Raw genomic sequence first — 25,177 nt, 5'->3', positions numbered from 1 at the left:
AGGTCATAGAATAGTTTGTAAGCATGCCTTACTAATGCCCGTGCCTTTCATAACTGGGCAGGAACTTGTCAATCTTCTGTGATAGTGGGTGGTTTAAAGTCCTAATTGAGCAAAATTTTTATTTTTTATTTTTGACACCAGCCACAAATTCAGGAAAAGTTTGTGGATCTGAGGCTTGTGTCTCTATTAATCTGTTTAGATCTGACAACTGAAGCATTGTTAAGGTTGCAGAAATTTAGTTCCCCAGACAATCAAGAAAAAGCCTTTGCAAATGGGTGCTAGGTAAGCTACACTATTGTAGCCAAGGATGGTTTGTGCAGTTGTTGAATGTCAAGTATGATCTCTAGTTTGGAGTAGATTGTTGTTCCTGGTGTCTAATCCTTGCAACCCCTTGATAAAACAGGCTGGGCTTCTTAAGGTCCCTGGTCAAGCGCGGAGACGGCGCCCCTGAGTCAGCTTGAAGAAGTCACGGAAGTTGAATCTCCGCCCATCAATCCCCGTTGGACCAAGGGACCAAAGTCATTTTTGGAAAATGTGACAGGATAAATTAGGGGTATAGAAAAGAGTAAAAATTGCACTTGTGTTTCTTTTAAAATAAAAAACGGGGGACATGTTGGGAGCCAGAGTGGAATCAAACTGTACCTTGACTTGCATCAGACGATGGCTTTATTGTCTTATTGCTTTCTGGCCCTATTCTATGTAAATGACCTGAGAATTACCATATGAATGTAACACCTGGAGGTTCCCTGGGAGAGGAGGAGGGAAGAAGGGGGAGTGGAAAATAAACGCGGCAGTCTCAGCAGTCTTTGCCTGGACTGCGGACATCCTGGACCCGGTGTGTCTGTCTCTCTTCTATTTCTTGCTAGTCCTTGCCCCCGATTTCAGGAACCCCAATCTGCGAACCCTGGTTTGCTGCCGGTTGGCCCCGGCACATACATAGAAAAAAAAAGCTGGAAGTGGTGCTGTGGCTCAAGTGGTAGAGCACTAGTCTTGAGGAAAAGCCCAAGGACAGGGCACCCTGAGTATAAGGCTCAGGACTGGCAAAACAAAATATGAGATGACTGAGTACGGTGGCTCAGATCTGAAGATTAAGGTTCAAAGCCAGTCCAGGTACTAAAGACCCTGAGACTCTTACTTCTAATTAATCACCAGAAAATGGGATCCAGAGTTCAAGCTCCATGACCCACAAAAAAACCTCCCCACAACTAACCAAAACACGAGATGGGCAGGGAGCATGGTCTAGTGGTAGCGTGCTTGCCTGGCATAAAGCCCTGGGTTTGATTCCTTGGTACCACATATACAAAAACGCTGGAAGTGGGGCCAAGAGTTTGGTAAGAATGCTTACCTTGCTATCACATATATAGAAAAAGCTGGAGTGGTGCTGTGGCTTATGTGGTAGTTTTAGCCCTAAGGAAAACCTAAGGACAGTGCGCAAGTCCTAAGTTCAAACTCTAGGAGTGGAAAAAAAAAGGGCTGGAAGTGGCACTGTGGCTCAAGTGGCAGAGCACTAGCCTTGAGCAAAAAGTGTTCAGGGACAATACCCAGGCTGTGAGTTCAAGCCTCAGGACTGACAAAAACAAAAAACAAACAGGGGTACCGCTGGGAATGTGGCTTAGTGGTAGAGTGCTTGCCTAGCATCCATGAAGCCCTGGGTTTGTTCCTCAGTACCACATACACAGAAAAAGCCTGAAGTGGTAATGAGGCAAAAGCAGCTCAGGGGTAGAGCCCAGGGCCTGAGTTCAAGCCCCAGGAGGGGAAAAAAGATGTTTTTAGAGGCAGCAGCTGTCCTCCACCAAATTATGTTGTAAAAAGACATGGTGCCATATGGAGGCATCTGTACCCCTATCCCTGGCAATGTATTTGTTATACTAGTTCTGGACTGCTTGCCTGCATTTTATATAAGCAAGAGTAAATGTTCTATGCCATATGAATTATTGTTTACTACATACAAACTAATTCATGCCAAGGTTTAGTCTCTGGTCATGAGGTTTGAATTCAAGGCTTAGGGGTGCTGTCCCTGAGCTCTTTAGCTCAAGGCTAGTAGTCTATTACTTTTGTGCCACAGCTCCACTTCCAGTTTTTGAGTGGTTAATTGGAGATAAAGGTCTCAGGTGGACTTTTTTGCCTTGGCTTTGAACCAAGATCCTCTGATCTTAAAAGATGTTCGTATCAATAACACTGTATAGCTTACCTCCAGGTATCTGCCTCCTCACTGGCAAAGTCTGCAATAGGTTACTAAGGAAAAACCAGGAATAGTGCAAAAGCAGCTGCCTGTTGACTAGCTTAGAATATAAGATGATGAAGTCCCTTCCCCCAAGGAACTGGAATGAGCAATTTAAACAAAACAAAAACAGTCTGTTTTATTTACAATACTCAATGCATCTTACAAATCACATTTTCATTCCCTAAGCCTTTTGGAAAGTAATTCCAGTTTGTGCAGAGTTTACAGGAAAATCTTAAGATATCTATTAGACATCTTAAACCTAAATCCTAAAATTTGAGATATGTAACACTACATTAATAGAAGACTGTTCTTAAGAAAAACTAAACTCTGTAGTTAAATATTTCCCTCTGGTATCTTAACCCAAATACAAACTGGATTAGCCTGTGAAATAACACCATTAGATTCAGATAAATTATTCTGACTCCCCCCTTCCCAAGAAAATGCATGCACAAAGTAAACATGGTAAGTTACATTAATCACATTTTACTTCAATACTATTGTTTTGGACTCTCTCAACTGTTGTTTAAACAATTTAGGGTATAGATAGGTAGGATTTCAGTCTGGAAACTACCAATCCCTGCTTGAGAACAGGGGAGGATTCTCAGTTGCATGTGGAGCAGGCTGGGATCATGAACTTTTTGTTTGCTTGAAGGAATACACGACTGGCCAGGCCTGAAGATGGCAGTCTAGCAGCATCTAACCCCATCATCACAGCCTACACCCAGCCTCTCCTCTCTCAATTAGGTTTCTGTGCCTTGTGAGGTAATGATAGAAACCAGTTCAGGTACCAGAAACTCCTGTGGTGTCACATCAAGATCCTATGATCAGATAAAGAGTAATGAGTATATTGTGTAAAAGTTTCTACCGCATGCAGGTAGAGAGAATGGAGTTTATTTTTACTCATAGTTGTTACTTCTGTTTTTGGTCCATCCTTGGGCTTGAACTCTGGGCCTGGGCACTGTCCTTGAGCTCTTCAGCTCAAGACTACTGCCCTACCCCTTGAGAAACAGCACCACTTCCAGTTTTCTAGTAGTTAATTGGAGATAAGAGTCTCACACTTTCATGCCAGGACTGGCTTTCAATCATGATCCTCAGATCTCAGCCTCTTGAGTAGCTAGGACTACAGGCATGAGCTACTGGGGCCTGCTAGTTGCTACATCTTAAATATACAAAACTCATGTTCTAGGCTCCTATGCCAGAGAGAAAGAACAGAGATCATCTCCATAATGGATCCAACCCAATCCATCAGCGTGTTTCTCTATCTGCATAATATAGCTCACCCCAATCGATCATGTCTTTAGCATCTGGCATTAAATGCATGAACACCAAGATACACTGAACTGGAGGGATAAAGTCCCATATTTGACATAGCAAACAGAATTCTAAGATAAAGAAGTGGTGAGGTAGAGTTGAGAGAGTTCAATTAAGCCTTTCAACAGAGACCTTTTGGCACACTCCAAAATTAAAGACTCTTTATATAAAATTCTTTGTGATACCTTTACAAAGAGCTGACAACTTAGGAACCTTAGGATCTATGTAGGAAACACTATGTAAGTAACAGAATAAAATCATTTGAAGAAATTCATTCCTGGCACTTTAGCTATCATTACCCCCATGGTGAAACAAATAAAAACAATACTATCCATTTGTTGAATTTATTTAAACAATCAATTTAGAAATACCATAAAATTAAACAAAACTTATGACATGTAAACAGACCGCCATGTTCCTGGAAACAGATGTTAACACCTTAAAAGTTAATAATTGCTTATGAGGAAAGCTGTCCACTAATAGGGCCAGTCTTCTGCACAACTAAAATCATTTTGTTTCTTTTGCTGCCCTAGTATGACAATGGAATACTATTAAACCACAATCATATATAATAAAGACGACATTGGATGGATAAATCAGTACCATTGGTTACAGCTGTTAAAACAATTTCGTTCTTGTTGCCACATAAAAACAATTAAGCCAATCACATCAAATAAATCATGGCTTTTTCTTTACCACAATTCACTAAGTGATGTTAATTATGGTCCTTGTCAAACACATTTGGTAAAGGCTATTTACAGTGTACATGGCCAAGCATGCACTATTTATAATTACAAAGATACCTGCCAGTTTATTACAATAGAATTACACAGTGCCTGAAAATGGTGAAACATCTCACACATCATTTAAATCAATACAGTTTCAAGCAGAAAATGTTCCTTATTTGACCACAATTGCAATAATTACATGAAAATTCTTATAAAAACATGAATCTTCAAGAAATTGATGCATATTCTACATACTACAGGTTAAGGCAGTAAAAAAATGTATTCCTGATAACTGGAGGTCTTGACAATGTCAATTAAAGCTGTCTGACTCTAGGTTTTCATTCTCCATCATACACTCAAAAGTTTGTGAACGATTTCCTTTTAAAGTAAAAAAAAATTATAAGCAACTAATCAGGGTTGGTACTGGAAAAAAGTAATTGCTAGGGAAAGGAAAAATACTAAGTTGGATTTTGTCTGAAGAATTTCAAATCAAAACAAGAACATTATTTGTTAGTCTGAGCTCTAAATGTATAAAACAAATACATATAGTTTACCTTTCTTAATTTAAAATATACTGTATTTTGAACAATTCAAGTAATGTAAGACTATCAAAAATAACTTCATAAGCCATACAAGTGTCAATTGCATTTTCAATGTTTTAATTAAGAACTTTTTAAAAATTGTAAACTAAACCATGACAGTTTAGTTAAATGATAAGTGACTTTTTATTTGCACTTGTGATTCCTTGATACAAATTGCTACCAACAAATATGCAAAGATATGGCAGATTAAGCATTTGATCAAAGCACTTTGATTTAAGCATAAAACAGATTAAATGGTACAAGTTCGTGCATAAGATCCAAGAAGCTGCCCACTAATTTATATGCAGCCCTCTCCAATCAGAATCCATTATTCTTCAGCTGCAGATGAGATAGGGCACAATCTGTTGTAAACAGGGCACTGTTGTAAAACCAGGATAATATTCTTAAATTAAGATCACTCTCATCCAATTGAAAAGACTTTCCCAAGTGTCTTCCAGCACTGTAGTATGTTGTGTTGACCTCTTAATTTCACAAATTAGCTTTCCTTTGATTCCATTTTTATGGTGTTTGAGTTCACAGTTTTGCTTTAAAAACTGGTTTAAATTTATATAAAACTCTGTACAGGTTCACAAATTATTGCATAAACAGCATAATCTTCAAGACAGTGTTTGCAAACACATGTCCAATTCAGGAACTAAAAATATTCACGTTTCCCGTCTGGCTTTTTTCTTCTTTTTTATTTGTTTGGGAGATTCCCAGTTGGTTTCAGACTTCGCTAAAATAGAAATAGGCAAGGGAAAAAAAAGGCAGAAAAATATTAACTACTATTACATTTTATTTATTTAATCAATTTCTTTGTGGGTCCTGGAGCTTTTACTCTGGGACTGGACACTGTCCATGAGCTCTTCAGCTCAATGTTATCGTCCTACCCAATGGCCTGGGCATTGTTGCTGAGCTCTTCAGCTCAAGGCTACCTCCCCACCCTTGAGCCAAGCCCCACTTCCCATTTTCTAGTGATTAACTGGAGATAGTCTCTCGTTCTTTAGTGCCAGGGCTGGCTTTGAACCACCACATCCGGCTTACATTTTAGTAATACAAAAGCAGTAACAATGAAAAATGCTTTAAAATCCACAAACTTTTTTTTTTGCCAGTCCTGGCTTGGGCTCAGGATTTGAGCCTCAGCACCACTTACGGCTTTTTGCTATGTATGTGGTACCAAGGAATCGACCCCGGGTCTTCGTGCATGCTAGGCAAGTACTCTACCACTAGGTCAAACTCCTGGCCCCTAAAATCCATAAACTTTCAACAACAACAAAAAAAACCCCACAAATGGATCATCAGTGGCTCATGCCTGTAACCCTAGCTACTCAGGAGGCTGAGATCTGAAGATCATGGTTCAAAGCCAACCTGGGCAGGAAAGGAAACTCTTATCTCCTATTAAAACACCAGAAAACTGGAAGTAGCGCTGTGGCTCAAGTGGTAGAGCACTAGTCTCGAGCAGAAGAGCTCAGGGACAATGCCCAGGCCCAGAGTTCAAGCCATCAAAACAAACAAAACTCCCCCAAACAAATACTTACTCTGTGAAGGAGGCACACTATTTTGCTTGGTATTTGACTTTGATTTATCTGTCTCTGGTAGCATCAGTGGCACTTGGGAAGAACTCTTGTCGGAATCACTTTTTGATAAGCTAACAGATGGCTCGGTAGAAACAGCAGGTGGAAGAGTCTTGATAGGCTATTTTAGAATAAAATTACCTCAGATTATTTTCAAATAAATTATCAAAAACCAGAAGATAGTCTGGTGGGCGGTGGGCTCTGGCCTGTAATCCTAGCTACTCAGGAGGCTGAGATCTGAGGATCCTGGTTCTAAACCAGCCCAGGCACAAAAGGACCTGAGACTCTTTATCTCCAATTAACCTCTAGAAAAAGGGAAGTGGGGCTTGGCTCAAGGGTAGGGAGGTAGCCTTGAGCTGAAGAGCTCTGGAACAGCTGCCCACGCCAGTTCCAGTTCATGCTCCATGAGTCACAAAACAAAAACCCCAAAATCCAGAGGCTATTGTTTTTGCCTTTTTGTTGTTGTTTGTTGGTGGTGGGTTTGAACTCAGCTCTTTTGCTCAAGGCCTAGTGGTCTATCACTTGGAGACATTAGTTCCACTTCTGGATTTCTGGTGGTTAATTGGAGATAAACTATCAAGGACTGTCCTGCCTGGGATGGCTTTGAACTGTGATCTTCAGATCTCAACCTCCTGAGTAGCTAGGATTATAGGTGTGAGCCACTAGAGCCATGTTAAGAAGCTATTTAATAGCAAGTAAATACTAAGATGATTTCCAACTAATCTATCAGCAGAAAAACTACAACTCATGTCTGCCCTCTAGTGCTATACTAACCACTGCCTGGGAATACTCATGAAAACTGATATAAAAATGCAAAACTATATATTTTCCTATTTCACTATTTACAGCAGTATTTTAAGTTGTATTTTATTGTTGGGATAACATATAGAGGGGTTAAAGTTACATTCGCCAGGCAGTGGGTTTATTACTTCTTGAACACTGATACTCCTTCTTATGTTTTTGTTCCACTTTCCCCTTGTTTTTCCCCTTCATCAGCTTGTTTTTTCCCCCTTCCCTTCCCTATTTTAAATAAACAAACAAACATATATAATATACCAGGTAACAAAGTCAGATACAGCATGAAATAAACATGAAATAAACCATAAAGGGGCGGGGGTTGGAGAAGTAACTTCACATAGTACATTATATCCTAGAGTTCATTTCGCTTAGTCTCATTCTATATGGCCATATGTACATAGCTTCTTCTTCTTTTTTTTTTTGGCCAGTCCTGGAGCTTGAACTCAGGACCTGAGGACTGTCCTTTGGACACTTTTCTCAAGGCTAGTGCTCTGCCACTTGAGCCACAGCACCACTTCTGGCCTTTTCTGTGTATGTAGCAACCAACGAATCGAATCCAGAGCTTTGTGCATGTTATGCAAGCACTCTACCAGTAGGCCATGCACCCAGCCCAAAATTTAAATTTATCTTAAGCATCTTTTTTTTTTTCTTTTAAATTATTTTATTTTTTTGGGTAAGCTAAAAGGAAATTTATACACTGAAATCTCAAAAGACTTTGGGCATGCACATTAACCCTGGTAGAGGTTCTTCTTCACGTCTCTTTTTTCCATAGGAATTTCCCCAAACATTTAAAATATCTTAAGCATCTTTAAAAAATTTTTTTTTGTTGGAGCCCGCACAGTGGCTCAGGCCTGTAATCCAAGCTACTCAGGAGGCTGAGATCTGAGGATCAAGGTTCAAAGCCAGCCCAGGCACAAAAGGACTCGAGACTCTTACCTCCAACTAACCTCTATAAAATGGGAAGTTGGGCTTGGCTCTAAGGTATGGTGGCAGCCTTGGGCTGAAAAGCTCAGGGATGGTGCCCAGGCCAAGTTCAAGTCTCATGACACACAAAACAAAAACAATTTTTTGTTGGTCCTGGGACTTGAACTCTAAAGCCTAGGTTCTGTCCCTGAGCTTTTCAGCTCTACCACTTTGAGCCATAATGCCACTATGTACGTAGCTTTTGAGCTATTCTAATTGCCTGCTAGGAGAATTCTAGATGTGTACTAATTGTTACAAATGAGGGAAATGCTAAAAAGTGGGAATGCTGGGTAATACTTTAGTATTTTGCGGAACCTCAATACTGCTTTCCAGAGTGGTTGAACGAGTTTAGACTCCCACCAACAGTGTAGTAGCCATTCCTTCTGGCTATATGCCCACCAGTATCTGTTATTAGATTTCTTTTTCCTTTCTTTTTTGTTCAGTCATGGGACCTGAATTCTGGGCCTGGGTATTGTCCCTCAGCTCTTCAGCAAAGCCACAGAGCCACTTCCAGTTTTCTGGTGATTAACTGGAAAGAAGAGTCTCATGGACTTTTTAGTGCCCAAGCTGGCTTTGAACCATGATCCTCAGATCTCAGCTTCACGAGTGGCTAAGATTATAGGCGTGAGCCACCAGTGGCTGCTGGCTTGACAGTTTTTTTTGGGGGGGGGGGGATGGTAGGGGCTTCATGGGGCTTGAACTCTAGGCCTGGTTAGATTTCTTGATAATGGCCGTTCTAACTGAAGTGAGGTGGAATCTCAAAGTTATTTTGATTTGCATTTCTTTTACAATCAGAGATATTGAGCATTTATTCATATTTCTTCATGTGTCTACTGGCCATTCTTATTTCCTCTGCAGAGAAGTCTCCTACCACTTGAGCCACAGCATCACTTCTGGCTGTTTTTTTTTCCCTCTATGTATGTGGTACTGAGGAATGGCCTACCAGCCCTAACCTACCTTTTAATGGCATGGTTGTTTCTTGGAGAATTTGTTTTTGAGAGAATTTTTTAAGCTGTAGACATATTTTAGATAAGTGGCCCTTGTCTACTGTATGACTAGTGGAGCTCTACTACTCTGTGGGTTTCCTACTTAACTTGCTAGCTATGTCCTCTGCCATACAGAAGCTCTGCAGTTTAGTGCAGTCCCATTTGTCCATACTTTGCTGTGTTTCTGGGACTTTATTAAAAAGTTTTGACCTGTGCCAAGGAGTCTCCTAATCTTTGCTGTAAGAATTTCAGGGTATCTGCTTTTACCTCAAGGTCTCTGATCCATTTGGAACTAATTCTGGTACAGGGTGACATACAAGGATCCAACTTTAGTTTTCTACAGGATATATATATAAGTTTTTTTTTTTTTTTGCCAGTCCTGGGCTTGGGCTCAGTGTCTGAGCCTTGAGTTTTCGCAAGGTTACAGCTCTACCACTTGAGCCACAGCACCATTATTGGCTTTTTTCCTATGTATGTGGTACCGAGAAATGGAACCCAGGTCTTTGTGCATGCTAGGCAAGCACTCTACCATTAGTACCATTAGGCTTACTCCTGGCTCGGCTATAGCAATATTTTTTACACCCCTCCCCCCCGGCCGCCCCTAGTCCTGGTGCATGAACTCAGGGCCTAAGCACTGTTCTTGGGCTTTCTCAAGGCTAGAGCTCTACCCCTTGCCCCATAGTACCACTTCCAGCTTTTTTCTATGTATATGGTACCAAGGAATCGAACCCAGGTCTTCTTGTATGCTAGGCAAGCACTCTACCACTAGGCCAAACTCTTAGCCCTTTACCTTTCTCCCCTACCCCTGTATTTAGTTTTTATTATCTCTGAGCCACTGCTTTCACTTATCTAATAAGCAGACCTATATTTTCCTTCTCAAAGCTGCAAGTTGTGAAATAGCATGGACATGAGCTCCAAGACAGAGACCAAGTCACTCAATTCTCAAAGCTTTCTATAAACATTGAAACAATAAATGATGGCCACTCATGGAAACTCTGCTTTATGTGCAACTAAATACTTGAACAAGACTACCATCACATTGTACTATCTTTGTCCTATGACAGTAAAAGGTCTTTACTATAAGTTATTATATTCTCTGCTTACACAAATGGTGCTGGGAAACATGGTAGGGCTTGACGATGTAATTCAGTATGACAAGTTGCTTAGGACAGGCAAGGCCCTGTTTCAATCTTCAGTATCACTAAGTATGTACATAAGTAAAAAAGAAATGAGTAAGAAAGAGATTTAAAAAAGTGAAAAACGTGGGCCTACCTTCAAAAAATCATTTCATATGAAATTTCAAGAACATTTCTATAATGTATATGTACTTGGGAATGATCTATGTATTTATTATTCAGTTTATTGCCAAGGAGAACTTTTTTAGTCCTCGATACAAAGGAATGTAAATAAATATGACCACTTTGCTTAGGTTAACTTGGGAATAACATCATGTTTTTAGTAGTGATACAAGTAGTACATTGATTTGAAAGGAAACTTCAAGTTGCAAAATCACATCCTGCTGAAAAGGTGAGGAGTGTGTGTATGTATCTAAAGAATTCCCAGCTCTTTACCAAAAAAAAAAAGCAACTCAGCTTATCAATGTTGAACTCACTGAAACTTTTCATGAAAGGAAAAATGAAAATAGTGAACTTCCAAACTACCAGCTGCTGAAAACTTCCTTATTTCCTTCCCAATAGGGAGGCCTGTATAGAATAGCAATAGTAATGTTTTTTTTCTTCCTATTCTGTGTGTTCCAGCAACAAATGACACTCAGGTCTGTATGCTGAGAATCCAATCTTGCAATGAAATTAGAGCTCAGGATGGAAAATAGATTCTTGAACCTTGCTTCTTTATCTCTGCCTGGGAGAAGTAGGTAAATTTACCTATGAATAGTCATGACTAAGTCTAGCTAATATTAAAAATGCTTGGAGTTCCATAATGCTGTAAGATAAGTAAATCACTACATTGTCCAATGACCATTACTCTGAACATAGAAATAAGGGTAAGTACTATTTCTTTTGTCCCTGCTCTTCCAAGCTCCAGCATCCACGCTGGCACAACAGAAAAGGCCTTATGCAAAGTAGTACTGAATGAAGTCATGCCTGTAACTACTCAGGCTGAGATCTGGGAATGGCAATTTTAAGTCAGCCCAGGCAAGAAAATTCTCGACTCTTAGCTCAATTAGCCACCAAAAGCTGGAGGTAGAGCTTTGGCTCAGGTGGTATAGAACTAGCCCTGAGCACAAAAATTCAGGCATAACACCTAGCTGCTAAGTTCAAGCCCTAGAACAGCACAGACAGAAATGGTATTAGGCTGGACAAGTAGCTTAGTGGTAGAGCACTTGACTAGCATGCTCAAAGCCCCCAAATTTAATTCATAGAACCACAATAAATAAAAAATGAAAAAAGTGCTGCTAGACACTTTAGGTGTCAGAAGTCAAATTTGTATTAGTTTGTCAACCTACTTTCCTTCCTTTTTTTCTTTTCCGGTTATAGGGCTTGAATTCTGGGCCTGGGCGCTGCCCTAGCTCTTAAGCTCAAGGTTGTCTTAGTATTTCTTGAATTTATTTTACATCCAAAAGATTACATATTTTAAATCCTTCCCCATCTTCTATTTTTTCACTTACTACATCAGAGTTCAATTTTTTTTATTACAAGATGACTTCTAAATGTGATTTAAATATAACACCAAAGGTCAGATAATTACTAAATCTACTCACTTATCTAGGCATGTAAAAGATATGATGGCTTAGAGAAATATGGCCAGTTCTATTTTCATCAAAGAATGCTCATAATCTAACCAGTTCAATCTCTAAATGTTAGTTTAGTCACATTTCAAAAAATATGCCCTAATGTATCAAAGGGGGCCATTTTCCAGAAGGCCTTGCTTCATTTATATAATAAGTTCTACCTATCCTCTTCTTAGGGTTTTCTTTGTGATCAGTGTACTAGAAATGATTAGCCCAGCAACAGAAATTAATTATAATATGACTCTTGAGCCAACAAAATGTTGTTATTCCTTAAAAATTACCTGACTATTTTTGACAAGTACTTCAGCTGGATCACTAGTGCTTATGGTCTTCGAGGGAAATGCTTTTTCCTGTTTTGCACGGGTTTTAGAGGTATTCACTGGAAGCTCTTCTCTAATCTCCTTTTCTGGTTCTTCTGTGTCCTACAGAGGAAAGCAGTCTATTAGATGATTAAATAGTCACTCTTTAAAAATTACCATTTTTTTTTTGTTCTGAAGATTGTCAGAAAAAAATTTCATTGCATAAATTGTCAAGTTACCTATGGAACATATGTTCAGCACTTCTGCTTTGCCAGGGAGTTGCTATCAATTGTGAACAAAATATTTCACCCATACTTTGCAAAATGGGAACTACTTTAATGTAAAAAAGAATAAACTAGGGGCCGGGAGTTTGGCCTAGTGGTAGAGTGCTTACCTAGCATGCACGAAGACTGAATTCGATTCTTTGGTACCACAAACTTAGAAAAAGCCAGAAGTGGTGCTGAGGCTCAAGTGGTAGAGCCCTAGCCTTGAGAAAAATCCAAGGACAGTGCTCAGGCCCTGAGCTTAAGCCCAGGACTGGAAAAAAAAAAAAAAGAATAAACTAGTATGTATTCTATTATTAAAAAGAAATTTGTAGTGAAAAAGATGCTTGAAGTAAGACTTGAAAATTACCATTTCGAAGGATTGGGAGTTTGGCCTAGTGTTAAGAGTGTTTGTCTAGCATGCATGAAGACCCCGGGTTTAATTCCTTGGTACTACATAGAAAAAGCTGGAAATGGTGCTGTGGCTCAAGTGGTAGAGCACTAGCCTCGAGGAAAGCCCAAGGACATTGGTCAGGCCCCAAGTTCTGTCCTCAGGACTTGGGGGTGGGGGGGAATGCCATTTCAAGCCAGGCATGGGTGGCTAATACCTGTAATCCTAGAGACTCAGGAAGCTGAGTTTTGTTTGTTTGTTTGTTTACCTATCCTGGGCCTTGGACTCACAGCCTGAGCACTGTCATTAGGCATTCTTCAAGGCTAGTGCTCTACCACTTGAGCCACAGCATCATGTTTGGCTTTTTCTGTGGATGTGGTACCGAGGAATCAAACACAGTTCTTCATGCATGTTAGGCAAACACTCTACCACTAGGTCACGGTCCTGGTCTCCCTGAGCTTCTTCTGCTCAAGGAACCCAACCCAGGGCTTCATGAATGCTAGGCAAGCATTCTACCACTAAACTTCAATCCCAGCTGCAGGAGGGTGAGACTTGAGGATCATGCTTAGAAGCCAGCCAGAAAAGCCTGTGAAACTAATACTCCAATTAATTACCATAAAAAGCCAAAAATGAAACCGTGGCTGAAGTGATAAAAGCACTATGCTTGAACAAACCTAGGTAGAGTTCAAGCCCCAGAACCACACACACACACACACACACACACACACACACACACACACACACACACACACATCACCTTTAGCAACTAACATTTTCGAAGGTAAGAATTCTAATATGCACTACATGTACAGGCAGTACATATAACAACCAGAATTTTACATTAAATAGGTGTATCTTTTATTACATTAGCACACACATACATATTAATGGTTTTTCTTCTTACAATGAGCACATAAAACTTAAGGCATGGAAAGTATAGATGCTTAGTAGGTTCTGATTTTTTTTTGGGGGGGGGGAGGAGTTGGTTGTATGGCTTGAACTTGGTACCTGAAAGCCGTTCTTCATTTCACTTTTCTGCTCAAGGCTAAGTACTCTACTAAGAGCCACAGTGATACTTCCAGTTATCTGCTGGTTAATTGGCAGTAGTAGTCTCACAGACTTATCTGATTGGGCTGGCTTTGAATTGCAATCTTCAAATCTGAGCCTTCTGAGTAGTTAGGATTATAGGCATGTGCCACGAGCACCTTGACTAAGAATTCCTCTTTTATTTTTTTGTTCATTCACAGGTTTGAACTCAGGGCCTGGGCACTATCCCTAAGCTCTTTTTGCTAAAGATTAGCATTCAACCACCTTTTTTTTTTTTTTTTTTTTTTTTGCCAGTCTTGGGCTTGAGCTCAGGGCCTGAGCACTGTCCTTGGATTTTCTCAAGGCTAGAGCTCTACCACTTGAGTCTCAGTACCACTTCCGGCTTTTTCTAAGTATGTGGTACCAAGGAATTGAACCCAGGTCTTTGCTAGGCAAGCACTCTACCACTAGGCCAAACTCCCCACCCCAGCATTCAACCACTTTAAGCCACAAGAGTCTCACAAACTTATCTGCCCAGGCTGGTTTTGAAGCATTATCCTCAAATCTTAGCCTCCTGAGTAGCTAGGATTATAGAACTGAGTCAGCATCCAGCTTAGATTTTCATGATTCAACAAATGATTAGGATGATATTAGAAGTTTCTTTTCAACACTGCTGTTTTTTTTTTTTTTGCCAGTCCTGGGCTTGAGCTCAGGGCCTGAGTAATGTCCTTGGACTTTCTCAAGGCTGGAGCTCTACCAGTTGAGCCTCAGCACCACTTCTGGCTTTTTTCTATGTATGTGGTACCAAGGAATCGAACCAGTGTCTTCATGAATGCTAGGCAAGGACTTTAACCACTAGGCCAAACTCCTGGCCCTTCAACACTGCTGTTTTATAAGGGTTATGATACTGGTGAGAGCCAGACATGGACAGGGACACTATGGCTCCCACCTGTAATCCTACCTACTCAGGAGGCTGAGATCTAAGGGTCAAAGTTCAAAGCCAGCCTGGGCAATAAAAAGCTGAGAGACTCTTATCTCCAATTAATCACTAGAAAATGGAAAGTGGAACTGTGGGTCAAGGGTAGGATGGAAGCCTACAGCTGAAGAGCTCAGGGACAGCATCCAGGCCAGAGTTCAAGCCCCATGACCAAAAAGATATTGGTGAGTTTGGATAGCATTTTTTTTTTTTCCTTAGGTTGGTCCTGGGAGTTGAACTCTGGGCCTGAGCATTGTCACTGAGCTCTTCAGCTCAAGGCTACTGCTATACCGATTGAGCCACAGTGCCACTTCCAGTTTCAGAAGTGAGTAATTGGAGATAAGATTCTCAAGGTCTTTAGTGCCCGGGCTGGCTTTGAACCTTGATCCTCAGGTCTCAGCCTCCTGAGGAGCTAGGGTTACAGGTGTGAGCAACCTAGCCCAGCCAGGTTTGTTATTTTTAATAGTGAAGGTTGTCTACCAAGTATGTATCAACAAAAACAAGAGAAAAAAAATCCAGGACACAGTTTTTGTGAGTAAGTTTTTATGTGTTATATACTCCATGCATAATTTTATAACTATCTTATTTTCAAAACCAGCTTTGCTTTGCAAGTAAGTTGAATACATCTATCCCACCCTATTTCTTGTTAGTTGTGGGACTTGAACTCAGGGCTTGAGTGCTTTCCCTGAGCCCTTTCACTTGCAATGCCTGGCTTGCAAATATTATCTGAAATCTACTTTACCCAAGCGTTTCTTACATTAATGGCTATTGTTAATCCAATGTTTTGAGTTATGGAATAGTTGAGTAGTAGATTTTTTTAATTTATTTACTTTTGGCAGGTCATGGGGCTTGAACTCTGGGCCTGGGTGCTGTCCCTGAGCTCTTCAGCTTAAGGCTACCTCCCTACCACCGGAGTCACAGCCTCACTTTCCATTTTCTAGTGGTTAATAAGTCTTTAGTGCCTGGGCTGGCCTTCAACTGGGATCCTCAGATCTCAGCCTCCTGAGTAGCTAGGATTACAACAGGTGTGAACCACCTTACTTGACTTGAGTACTATCTTATTTTATCAGTTATAGGGCTTGAATTCAGGGCCTGGGCTGTCTTTGAGCTATTCAACTCAAGGCTAGCATGCTTCCACTTTGAGCCACAGCTCCACTTTGGGTTTTTTGGTGGTTAAGTGGAGATAAAAGTCCCACAGACTAGCTAGGATTACTGTCATGAGCCACTGGCACCCAGCTCAGGGATTTAATGTATAAAATACCCAACCTTTTTTTTAATTTCACCACTTTACCATAGAAATATATTTGGTCTAAAATGCTTTTGGATGTTTTACACAATCATTAGCATCTGTACACATCATTTTTTTTTTGTATTCACAGCAGTATGTGCATAGTGAATACTTATTGTTTTGGTACTGTACCTGTGCCACTGAGTTATCTTCACCTTGCTTCTTCTTTTTCTTTTTTTTCTTTTTAGATTTTCCAGTTGGAAGAGCTCCTTCGCCCTTTTCTTTATCATCATCTGAAACCTAACAACAAAAAAAACAATGCAATGAATCAATTTGGCCTTGATGAGATCCTTCTATCCCTGTCCCCAAGTAACTAGGTAATTTCCACACCAAGGATGGACTCAAAATTTGATCCTTCTATCTCTACTTCACAAGTAGCTGGGATAACAGATATGCAACAATATACTAGGTCTAGGATAGTTCCTCATTTTTCTCCGGGAGGGGTGGGCATGGAGATACACATCTGTAATCCTACCATTTGGCAGTTGGAAGAATGAAGATTTCCCTTTGCAGGTCACCATGAATTATATAGAGATCCTGCCTCAAAAACCTATTAAGAACTGAAGGCATGACTCCAGATGTGGTAGAGTATTTGTCTAGCATGTTCTGAGTCCCTGAGTTTAATCTTTGGTATTATCATTTAAACAAATAAAACCAACACGCCTGTAATCCTAGCTACTCAGGAGGCTGAGATCTGGGGATCAGGGGTCAGAGCCAGCCAGGGCACAAAAGGACCAGAGACTCTTATCTCCAATTAACCTCTAGAAAATGGGAAGTGGTGTGGCGCTTACTCAAGAATAGGGCAACAGCCTTGAGCTGAAGAGCTCAGGGACAACACCTAGGCCAAGTTCAAGCCCCATGACCCACAAATTATGACTTACATAATTGAAACCGCTCCGATACATCACTTTTTATTTTTATTTTTTGTCAGAACCTAGATCCTCAGATTTCAGCCTTCTGAGTAGCTAGGATTAGAGTCATGAGCCATCATACCTGGCTGATACATCACTATTATAATAACTACTAATAATGGGCCAAGAGTTTGGCCTAGTGATAGAGTGCTTGCCTAGTATGCACGAAGATCTGGGTTCAATTCCTTGATACCTCATACATAAATAGCTAGAAGTGGTGCTGTGGCTCAAGTAGTAGAGCACTGGCCTTGAGGAAAGCCTAAGGACAGTGCTCAGACCCTGAGTTTAAGCCCCAGTACTGGCAAATAAAAAAAAAAAAAAAACCCAAACCAAACAACAACAGGAAAACAAAACAATGCACAATGCCTCTTCATGTTTATAGAATATATATACAGAAACAAATTCCAAGATAATGAAAAAAGACTTTTTCCTTCTTTTTAAAGAAGTTTAATTTTTTGATGATTCTGTCTTCTTGACCTTATACAGAGTGTATTCATGCGTACAGTATCTTTGAGAGTAGGAAGACAGCACAGAACAAGAGAGAAAACTGGGGGCCGGGAGTTTGGCCTAGTGGTTAAAGTGCTTGCCTAGCATGCATGAAGACCCGGGTTCGATTCCTCGGTACCACATACATAGAAAAAAGCCAGAAGTGGTGCTGAGGCTCAAGTGGTAGAGCTCTAGCCTTGAGAAAGTCCAAGGACAGTGCTCAGGCCCTGAGCTCAAGCCCAGGACTGGCAAAAAAAAAAAAAAAAAAAAAAAAGAACAAGAGAGAAAACTGTAGCAGTAGAGCTCATTGGACATTGATGAAAGTGAACTATACAACTTGTGGGTGGAGACAGGAGGCAGGAACTGGAAGAGAATGAGGGAACAGATGACACTGTACAAAAGGAAATGTACTTATTACTTGACTCATATAATTATAACCCCTCTGTACATCACCTCTATAGCAATAAAGTTCAAATATAAAAAGAGCATAAGGAACAGAGTGCAGCCAAATGATAGCATGCTTGCCTAGCATGCAAGAATCCCTGGGTTCAATTCCTCTGTATCATGTACTCAGGAAAGGCCAGAAATGGTGTTGTGGATTAAGTGGCAGAGCACTACCCTTGAACAAAAATGTCCAGAGGCAGTGCCCAGGCCCTGAGTTCAAGCCCCAGGACTGGCAAAAAAAAAAAAAAAAAAGAAAAGAAAAGAAAAAGTAAAGTGTGAGTTTGCTTTGGTGTACAACTTTTTGAGTTTCAGTGCATAAGGGATAAGCCCCTCTGCTTTGGACAAGAGATAGAGAAGGACTATTCACTTCATATCTGTGAGATGCTGAAGAGGACAAAGAAAAAAAAACAACAACATGCTTCCTGCTTACACTCAGATGACAACCCAGATTTCTAGACTACTCTAATAAAGAATGATCTATTTCGCCTATTTTTCAGTTTTCTGCTTAAAGAAATGACTAACAAATGGAAAAATAAAATGTATGGCATAAACTCACCTAAGCAATTTTCACTCCAAGCAGATTGCCAGTAACGGAGAAACCTCTATAGAAGTTTTCTTTTTTGGGAGTATCAGGTTTAAACTCGGGGCCTTACACTTGCTGGGCTACTCCCTTCCAGCTATTCTTTGCACAGGATCCCTCTTCCCCTTCCACCAAGTCCTAGGGCTTGAACTCAGGGCCTGAGCTCTGTCCCTGAGCCTCTTTGTGCAAAAGGCTAGTGCTGTACTTCCTGAGACACAGCACCACTTCCAGCTTTTTCTGTGTATGTGGTACTGAGGAATTAAACCCAAGGCTTCATGCATGCTAGGCAAGCACTTTACGATTAGGCCAAGTTCCCAGCCCACTTCTGGCTAGGTTATTGGAGATAAGAGTCTCACAGACTTTTCTGTGAGACTGGCTTCGAAATGCGATCCTCAGATCTCAGCCGCCTGAGTAGCTAGGATTATAGGTGTGATCCACTAGTACCCAGCTACGCTACTGTGTGTGTCACCACTTTTGGCTTTTTCTATGTATGTGGTACCCAGGAATCAAACCTAGGTCTTCATGCATGCTAGCAAAGCACTCTACCACCAAGTCAAATTCCCAGTCCACACACTACTTTTTATACAGTTTTGCTTCTTGCCTAGTATAAGCCTGTCACACGATCCCTCCCTTTCTCCTTTAGCTGAGAACACCATTACACACCACCAGGCTCATCTTCTCTCAATGAGATGGGAGTCTTAAAGATTTTTACTACCCGGTTTCAAAACATGATTGTCTCATTCTCATCTTCCAAAATAATTAGGATTACAGGTGTGAGTCACCAGCTTCTGGTGTTTTTTTTTTTTTGGATGGTACATGGGGCTTAAACTCTGCGCCTGGGTGCTGCTCCTGAGTTCTTCAGCTCAAGGCTACAGCCCTACCCCTTGAACCACAGTGCCACTTCTGGTTTTCTAGTGGTTAACTGGAGATAGAAGTCTTACAGATTAGCTAGGATTACTGTCCTGAGCCACTGGCACCCAGCTCAGGAATGTTTTTTTTTTTGCCAGTCCTGGGCTTGAGCTCAGGGCCTGAGCACTACTCTTGGGCTTTCTCAAGACTAAAACTCTATCACTTGAGCCACAGAACTACTTCTGACATTTTTCTATGTTATGTGGTGAGGAATCAAATCCCAGGTCTTCATGCATGCTAGGCAAGAATTCTACCACTAGGCCAAACTCCGGGCCCCTCAGGAATTTTTTTTTAAATTTGTATCTCAGTCTGTCTTTTTTGGTGGTTAATTACAGATAAGAATTGCATGAGTGCTCACATAGCATGTACGAAGCCCCAGGTTCAATTCCTCAGTACCACATACATGGAAAAAGCTGGAAGTGGTGCTGTAGCTCAAGCCACTCTGCTAGTCTTGAGCAAAAAAATATCCAAGGACAATGCTTAGACCCTAAGTTCAAGCCAGCCCCAGGACTGGGGGGTGGAGGGTGAGAGGGAAGAAAAGAGTTGTACAGACTTTCCTGACAAGGTTGGTTCTGAACCTTGATAATCAGATCTCAGCTCTTGAGTAGCTAAGATTACAGGCCAGCTGTCTGGTTGTTGTTGTTTTTTGGTAGTTGGAGTGAAGAGTCTCATAGACTTTCCTGCCTTGGCTGGCTTTCTTCTTCAGTGGATAGGATTACAGGTATAAGTTACCAGTGTCCAGCTCATTTATTTACTCATTTATTTTAAATTTTGTTGGTCCTGGGGCTTGAACTCTGAGCCCAGGCCCTATGCATTGAGCCAGTGCTACTTCTGGTTTTCTGGTGATCAACTGGAGATGAGCCTCACAGAGTAGTGCCTTGGCTGGCTTTTAACTGCGATCCTCAGATCTCAGCCTCCTGAGTAGCTAGGATTACAGGTGTGAACTACCGCACCTGGTGCAAAGTATTATTATCATTATTTTTTGGTGGGTCATGGGGCTTGAATTCTGGGCCTGGGTGATGTCCCTTAGCTCTTCAGCTCAAGGCTACCACCCTATCCCTGTAGCTCTAGCCCCACTTCCTGTTTTCTGGGAGTTAATTGGAGAGAAAAGTCTTACAGACTTTTAGTGCCTGAGCTGGCTTTGAACTGTGATCCTCAGATCTCAGCCTCCTGAGTAGCTAAGATTACAGGTGTCACTGTGCCGGGCTGAAAAGAATTATTTTTGTTAATGAGAATGCTGAAATCAATTTCTTTTTTTGTTGGTTGTGGGGCTTGAAATCAGGGCCAAGTGTAGTCTCTGAGCTTTTTGCTCAAGTCTAACACTCTACACTTTAATCTAAGGTGCCACCTCCAAGATAAGGGTCTCTCTACCCTTTCTTGAGTAATAAAATACAAATCCAAGTCATTGCGAATATTTAATAAATACTCCACTACAAAGCCACATCCCCAATGTAATTCATTCACTTTTTTTTTTTTTGGGGGGGGGGGGCAGTCCTGGGCTTGAGCTCAGGGCCTGAGCACTGTCCTTGGACTTTCTCAAGGCTAGAGCTATACCCCTTGAGCCTCTGCACCACTTTCGGCTTTTTTCTATGTATGTGGTACCAAGGAATCGAACCCTGGTCTTTCCAAACCCAGGTTTTCATGTATGCTACTGGCCATTGAGTTATTCTCTCATCCTCTAATTCTCTCTATATATATGTCAGTGATGGGGCTTGAACTCTGGGCCTGAGGGCTGTCCCTAAGCAATTCAGCTCAAGGCTGGTGTTCTATCACTTGAGCCGAAGCCCCACTTCCAGTTTTCTGGTGATTAATTGGATATAAGAATCTCACAGACTTTATACCTGGGCTGACTTTTACGCAGGACCTTCAGATCTCAGCCTCCTGAATAGCTAGAAAGGGATGAGCCACCGACTAGTGCCAGCTCAATTCCCAATTCAAGATTTTAATGAAAATGCTCTAGATTATCAGGAAGCAAATCCAGCAATGCTCATTCCTTACCATTCTGCTGTTTCTGATGCTACTGAACACTGTGTACTTCATGTTTCATTAATAAATTAAATACCCACTCTAATCCCTTGGACTTACCTTTTTATCATTAGGAATCGGTTCTTGGGACTTTAGAAGTGAAGCTCTTTCTTCCTCAACCCAATTGCCCCACTCTTCTGCTGGTGCATTCCAATCAGAGCTGGGATCAGCTGAAGACAGACCGTCTAAAATGTAACAGTGTCAATTATTTGTTTATCATTTCTTCCACAAACTAAAATACAAACACTAAAAATTCTTTATGTTGAACTAAGCTATACATATTTGAGACTATGTTAATCCAGTTTGGCTTCAAACTGAAGATTTTCCTGCTCTAGCCTCTGGAGTGCTGGAATTACCACACCAGTTTCATTTCTTTTTTGGGGTCGGTCATGGGGCTTTAACTAAGCACCTTGAGCTGTCCTTGAGCTCTTTCGCTTAAGGCTAACACTCAACCACATGGAGCCACAGTACCACTTCTGGTTTTTTGGTGGTTAATTGGAGGTAGGAGTCTCATGGACTTTCCTGCCCAGGCTGGCTGTGAATCACAATCCTCAGATCTAGCCCCCTGAGTAGCTAGAATTACAGGTGTGAGCCATTGGCACCTGGCCACCACACCTATTTCTAAACTATAATTTTAAATGATTATTGCTTTTGCAAATATATTTTTAAGAGTAAGAAAAACAAACAACATAACAATACGAAAGTAACATGATAGTACAACTTTTATTCAAAGTATACTAGGTACATAATTACTTTTCTAGACACTCCAGAGAACACACTAATTTAATTATTCACTTAATTTAATTATCTTCATTTCTCTACTTTTCTCCTGAATCCTCACCCCTATTCCTATCTTTAATATGGTCTGACCATCACATAATGTAATTAATATATAGGATACAGAATTTTCAAAAGCAGGACTAAAATTATACTCTACCTACTATCATTTATATATGCAACCTCCCATCCTTAAGTATTCTTCAAATGTATCAAGACATGATTTGCTTTAGGAACTTCAATCACCACACACTCAAAATGAATTTTAATCCTCATTTACAAATCCATTTCTTTCACTTTAGAAGCACTAATTTTTTTTGGGGGGGGAGGTGTTCATCCAGTTGTGGGGTTTGAACTCAGGGACTAGGCACTGTCCCCAAGCTCTTTTGCTCAAGATAGCATTCTACCAGTTTGAGCAACAGTTCCACTTCCAGTTTTTTGGTGGTTGAGTCTCACAGATCTTCTTCCTGGGCTGGCTTTCAATTGTGATTTTCAGATCTCAGCTTCTCAGTAATTAGGATTACAGGAAGCAGTTGCCAGTGCCTAGCTTATACCACTACTTTTTAATTCTTCCTACTCCTCTTTTTAAGATCTTTTAGTAGGTTTCATTATATTATTTTCATGTGTATATAAAATACACTTTTTACAATATTCACTACTGGCATTCTCTCCTAACATTGCTCAAAAAATATTATTTATTTAACCAGTCCTGGGCCTTGAACTCAGAGCCTGAGTATTGTGCATGGGTTTTCTCAAGGCTAGAGCTCTACAAACTGAATCCTAACATCACCTGTGGCTTTCTTCTATGTATGTGGGACCAAGGAACTGAACCTGGGTCTTAGTGCATGCTAGGCAAGCACTCTACCACTAGGCCAAACTCCTGGCCCTTACATTACCCTATTTTTAAAATTTCAATTCTTTTCCATTAATCTGTTCCTGAGATAGTAACATACATAACCATTACTCACTTATTTTGTTTTTATTTTCCATTTCTCTACATTATTTTCTACATTTCCATTTTCTACATTATTGTTGCTTGAAGAGATGCTATTATGCCACACATGCATGAAAATTTCAATACCTACATCTTGCCTGGTAATAATATCATCTGCAAAAATACATGTCATACCAGGTGCCGTGGCTCACACTTGTAATCCTAGCTACTCAAGAGGCTGAGATCTGAGGATCAAGGTTCAAAGCCAGCCCTGGAACTAACGTCTGTAAGACTCTTATTTCCAATTAATTGCTAGAAAACTTGAAGTGGGGCTTGGCTTACGGGTAGGGCGGTAGCCTTGAGCTGAAAAGCTCAGGGATAGTGCCTAAGCTGTGTTCAAGCCCCATGATCCACAAAAACAAACCAAACCAAAACAAAACAAAGCGCCCCATCAAAAACTCAGCAAAGCTAAAAATCATAAAGCATGAGACCCCAACTTTGTGTGAAACAGATACATTAAATCTTTGTGGGATTACAGGCATTTTAAAAATAAGTAGTTTTGTCTATTCAGGGATGGAAGAATGTAAGCATAAGAATAGAGTGATATAGAGTCCCAGGGATTGTGAAATAAAGAGGAGGAGTTAAACTTATAGAGAACAGGGAGAAAATAAGGGCAATAAAATTTACAGTTCAGTCATGCTATGGCTCATGCGTGTAATTCTAGTTACTCAGGAGGCTGAGATCTGGGATCGCAGTCAAAAGCCAACCCAGGCACTAAAGTTTGAAAAAAAAAAATCCATATATTTATACATTCAGTACCATGAGAGGTATTCAGAAACAGCACTACACAATATTAACACAAAAGTACAAAGCAATGGCTCATGCTTATAATTCTAACTACTCAGGAAGCTGAGATCTGAGGATCACAGTTCAAAGCCAGCTCAGTTACCAAACACCATGAAACTCTTTATCTCCAATTAACCATTAGAAAACCAGAAGTGAACTGTGGCTCCAGGAGTAAGGCAGTAGCCTTGAGTTCTAGAGCTCAAGGACAGCGCCCAGGCCCAGAGTTCAATTCAAGCCCCATGACTGGGAAGAAAAAAAAAAAGGACAAATCATAGATCTTTTTTTTTTTTTGCCAGTCCTGGGCTTGAGCTCAGGGCCTGAGCACTGTCCTTGGACTTTCTCAAGGCTAGAGCTCTACCACTTGAGCCTCAGCACCACTTCTGGCTTTTTTCTATGTATGTGGTACCGAGGAATCGAACCCGGGTCTTCATGCATGCTAGGCAAGCACTTTAACCACTAGGCCAAACTCCCGGCCCCAAATCATAGATCTTAACAGTCAAATAGATATACATACACAGTCCTCTATAATTCACTGATACTGTGATTTGTTTACATTTCTTTTTTTTTTTTTGCCAGTCCTGGGTCTTGAACTCGGTGCCTGGGCACTGTCCTTAGGCTTTCTCAAGGCTAGATCTCTACCACTTGAGCCACAGCACCATTTCTGGCATTTTGCTATGTATGTGGTACCGAGGAATCGAACCCGGGTCTTCATGCATGCTAGGCAAGCACTCTACCACTAGGCTAAATTCCTGGCCCGTATTTATATTTCTTAATCTTAATGGACTACATACTAACTTCATGGAATGCTGAAAGAATTATATAAGATATGTGAACAGTTCAAAGTAACCCAGTAAATGCTCAATAGTTTCTATCATCATGAGGACATTTTAAGATCATTTATGAACTAACCTATTATAATCTTGAAAAAAATTCAATAAAATACATTTGATAAATGGAATCATTATTATAAGGACAAAGTGATCAAACGACGTTTGGAGCAAATAACTCTTTTTTTTGGGGGGGGGCAGTCCTGGGGCTTGAACTCAGGGCCTGAGCACCATCCTTGGGCTTTCCTCAAGGCAAGAGCTCTACCACTTAAGTCACAGCA

At 40.7% G+C, this 25,177-nt stretch overlaps 1 protein-coding gene across 8 annotated transcripts in view; it reads right to left on the bottom strand.

Annotated features, from left to right (window-relative positions):
* Nucleotides 1-2,334: 2,334 nt before the first annotated feature.
* Mtdh (metadherin) overlaps nt 2,335-25,177 on the bottom strand; it is a 63,504-nt gene continuing 40,661 nt past the window's right edge. For 7 of the 8 annotated variants that reach the window (XM_090339102.1, XM_090339106.1, XM_090339105.1 and 4 more), the window contains 5 exons: nt 21,573-21,697; nt 16,290-16,397; nt 12,196-12,336; nt 6,383-6,539; nt 2,335-5,580 (listed from right to left, as the gene is read on the bottom strand). In XM_090339102.1, coding sequence (XP_090195228.1) covers nt 5,510-5,580; nt 6,383-6,539; nt 12,196-12,336; nt 16,290-16,397; nt 21,573-21,697 — 602 coding nt within the window. In that variant the 3' untranslated portion in view covers nt 2,335-5,509. The remainder of the gene's footprint in view (nt 5,581-6,382; nt 6,540-12,195; nt 12,337-16,289; nt 16,398-21,572; nt 21,698-25,177) is intronic. The other variant, XM_090339103.1, reaches the window with a different exon arrangement.

The sequence above is a fragment of the Megascapheus bottae genome, chromosome 9, assembly GCF_031878675.1.
Source record: "Megascapheus bottae isolate mThoBot1 chromosome 9, mThoBot2.hap1, whole genome shotgun sequence".
NCBI lineage: Eukaryota > Metazoa > Chordata > Mammalia > Rodentia > Geomyidae > Megascapheus > Megascapheus bottae.
This window is presented reverse-complemented; position numbering and strand designations above follow the sequence as displayed.